The 3,057-nt window shown below is 64.0% G+C and overlaps 2 protein-coding genes across 2 annotated transcripts; both read left to right on the top strand.

The window, feature by feature from the left end:
• Positions 1-43: 43 nt before the first annotated feature.
• Positions 44-646, top strand: MNEG_15687 (hypothetical protein; the record flags this gene model as incomplete). The annotated part of the gene is made up of 2 exons (XM_014035843.1): positions 44-243; positions 526-646. 2 exons carry the CDS (start codon positions 44-46, stop codon positions 644-646), a joined length of 321 nt encoding a protein of 106 aa, XP_013891297.1.
• Positions 647-1,916: 1,270 nt separating this feature from the next.
• MNEG_15686 (hypothetical protein) lies at positions 1,917-2,714 on the top strand (the record flags this gene model as incomplete). The annotated part of the gene is made up of 3 exons (XM_014035842.1): positions 1,917-1,940; positions 2,083-2,115; positions 2,565-2,714. 3 exons carry the CDS (start codon positions 1,917-1,919, stop codon positions 2,712-2,714), a joined length of 207 nt encoding a protein of 68 aa, XP_013891296.1.
• Positions 2,715-3,057: the final 343 nt, after the last annotated feature.

Genomic DNA, 3,057 nt, shown 5'->3' with positions numbered 1-3,057 from the left:
GTCCCCCTCCCTTCCCCGCAGGATCACGCTGCCGCGCGGCGCGATGGAGGCGGCCGCGGCGCGCGGCAAGAACGGGGACTGGCTCTATTGTCTTGAACTCCTGGAGTCTACGGGCATCGTGGTCGTGCCCGGCAGCGGCTTCGGCCAAGCGGAGGGCAGCCTGCACTTCCGGTGGGCGGGCATCCCCGAGCGCCAGCCGGCTGGCCGGCCGGCTGGCCGGCGGACGCTGCTCGGGGGCGGCGCGTGCGCGGGGGCTGCCAAGTCGCGCCGCGCGGGGCACGGCGCGGGCGCCGCCCTGGCCGTGACATGCTACGTTGTACTGCGCTAGGCGGGTGCGGCCTGCATCAGGGGTCTTGCAAGCCGTTTCGCACCGCCGTTTCTATCACATATCCTCCCCTCCCCCCGCAATCTCACTCCCTCACACCCCACACCCAGCCGGCCGAGCCTCAGCTCCGCCTCGTCCTCCTGCCGCCCCGCACGCTGGCCTCGCCCCACGCACCCCATTACCCTGCCTCCCCTGCGCAGCACCACGTTCCTGCCGCCCGAGGAGGACATCATGGGAGTCGTGGAGAAGCTGGGCGCCTTCCACGCGAACTTCCTCAAGAAGTACGGCGGCCTGCCGCCTGCGCCGGCCAACGGCCTGTGACGGGCCGGCGGCTGACGGCCCGGGGGTTTTGTGAGCTTCCTCGGGTCAGAGCTTTGCGCTGGCGCGGGCTCGCTTGCAGGCAGTGGTGGAGGCTCGGGGGCAACCTGTGGTTTGCACACAGGGCAGGGGAAACGTTGTCGCTCTCGCGCTGTGGAGCAGGCCGCACGAGAGGTTTGGATCCTGAGAGGCGTGGTACCCGCGGCCGCTGGCTGCTGAACCCTAACCTAGATTGGAGTCGCCCGGTGCGCTTTGCGAAGCCGGGCGGTCGGCCCGAGTCATTCACCCTTGTAGTCGTTTGCGGCCATTCGCACAAGGCGAGCAGCCGGCAGCTGCGCACTCTGCCCCGCAGAGCGTACCGTTTGTGTTGGTTTCCTGACACGCATTTGAACTTAAAAATTGACGACGGCCGCCCAGCACCTCCAGTAACTTGGGTTTCGTTGGCCGTAGCGCGTTCGGTTTTGGCAGGTGGCGGGTCAAAACACATGGTCAACCCGTCTGCAGAGACCTAATGGGCGTCCTGCGAGTCCCGCACGTGCAGGTTACAGCGTCAACGGTGCTTTGAATGCAGGGTGTTGATGAGCTCATGTGCCGTTTTGCATAGGAACGGGCCCAGTGATGCGTGATGCAGCGACGCATGGCACACGACCTGTGACAGCAACAGCTGCGCTCATGTGGTGTATGGGAAAGGGAGCCTGCAATGGTTCTTATGCGGCCATTACAATCGAGCCACTTTACTTGTGGCTCCTGCCTGGCTATCAGGCACCGGCCAGCAAGCGAAACACTTTCTTCTGGTGTTGACCTGCACTGAAACCAGCATGCACTGAAGCAGTTTTGTCATCGCCGGGACCCTTGCTAGACGCTGTGTGCGACGCAGTCTTTGGACGCATTCATTTCTCATGTTTGTTTGCGACCCTTATACACCGTACGCAAGCTCGACCGATCTCGTTCCGTGCACGACTAGGCTCACGACATCTTCTGCGGCGCAATATCCAATCAAATATGCAGTGCACATATAAGCAACACGGTTGGCGAGGGGCGAAGCAGCAGGGCCGAGCAGCAGGTGAGAGTGACCGTTCGAGGTTGCGCCTGCTCCTGCTGCTGTCAGCAATGCGTCGTGCATAGAGGTTTTCAGATACCTAGTATTCTCGTGCATCTTCACCTTCTTACAACGGCTGCAGGCCCCGCTTGTGTCGCAGGCCGCGTAGGGGGTGCCGCGCCCCTGGCGCCGCGCCGCTCGCCGCCCCGCCAATCGCGTGCGGCACGCGCGCTTATGACGGATGTAGATGAGTTGCAGGTGCGTTCACGTCATCAATGCGGGCATGCGCAGCGAGCTGCATCCCGCCGCCTGCTGTGCATGCTGTGACCGCTGTCACTTTTCGGTGGAAATACCCCCCCCCCCCTGGCCCCGCCTCCGCTTTGGTGCGTCCCCAACGCAGACCGCAGACGACTTTTATTACATCCTTGGCGTGGTGGGTTGCGGCGTCGGCGAGCTGGGTATGGAGGGGGCGGGAGCGTCTTCCGAGCAAGAGCGGGCTGGCGCACTCGGCGGATGCGCACGGGCGGTCAAGAGGCCGGCCGCACCGCTGAGCAGCCGGAGGCTGCGCCGCGCCGAACCGGCCTAACGCGCGCGCCCGACCGCCCTGCCCTCCCGCTCCCATGGCCGCCGGCCACTGCTTACGGGATGGCGCTCGCAGCGACCTGGGCCGCGGCCTCTACTTGGATTACTAAACCTCTTGCTGCCGTGCCGCGTGTGCTGCGGCGGCTGACACCCCCCACATTACATGAGGCGGGCAGCTCATCTCGTACACATGACCCACGCCATCTCTTCTCAACTCATAAATCCGGCGAAGCTTCAACACCTTTCCCCCGTTTTTAGACACCACGCCCTCGCCACCCCTCAACCCCATGATATTCGCAGTCCCCCAGGGCCACGACTAAGCAGATCAAGGATGCATACCGCGGGCTCATGAAGGAGTGCCACCCCGACATGAGCGGCGACGAGGAGAGCGCCGAGTTTGCGACGCTGCTCAATGAGGTGCGCGGTGTGAACCTGCACCACCTGATCTGAGTTTTCTATGACCTGTTTGCGCAGCAAACCGCCCACGGCCCAGGCAGTTTGAGCCTACCGTCACGTCTACATCTTCGCGTGACCCCGCCCCCCCTGGTGGCTGCCGTCACACTTGTGCACCGAAGCCGCGCCAGAATCACCGATATTGGGGACCTGCGATCATCACCCACGTCCTCTGCCGTCCTCAACCATCCCACCATCGTCCCCGTCTGTCCCCCATTCGTCCCCCACCGTCCTCAATTGGCCCCCATTGTCCCCCATCCTCCTCCCATCGTCCCTCATCCTCCCCCAATCGTGCCCACTTGTCCCCAAGCGTCCGTGTACGTCCCCCATCCCCCTCAAT

The sequence above is a fragment of the Monoraphidium neglectum genome, assembly GCF_000611645.1.
Source record: "Monoraphidium neglectum strain SAG 48.87 unplaced genomic scaffold scaffold05562, whole genome shotgun sequence".
Lineage (NCBI taxonomy): Eukaryota > Viridiplantae > Chlorophyta > Chlorophyceae > Sphaeropleales > Selenastraceae > Monoraphidium > Monoraphidium neglectum.
This window is presented reverse-complemented; position numbering and strand designations above follow the sequence as displayed.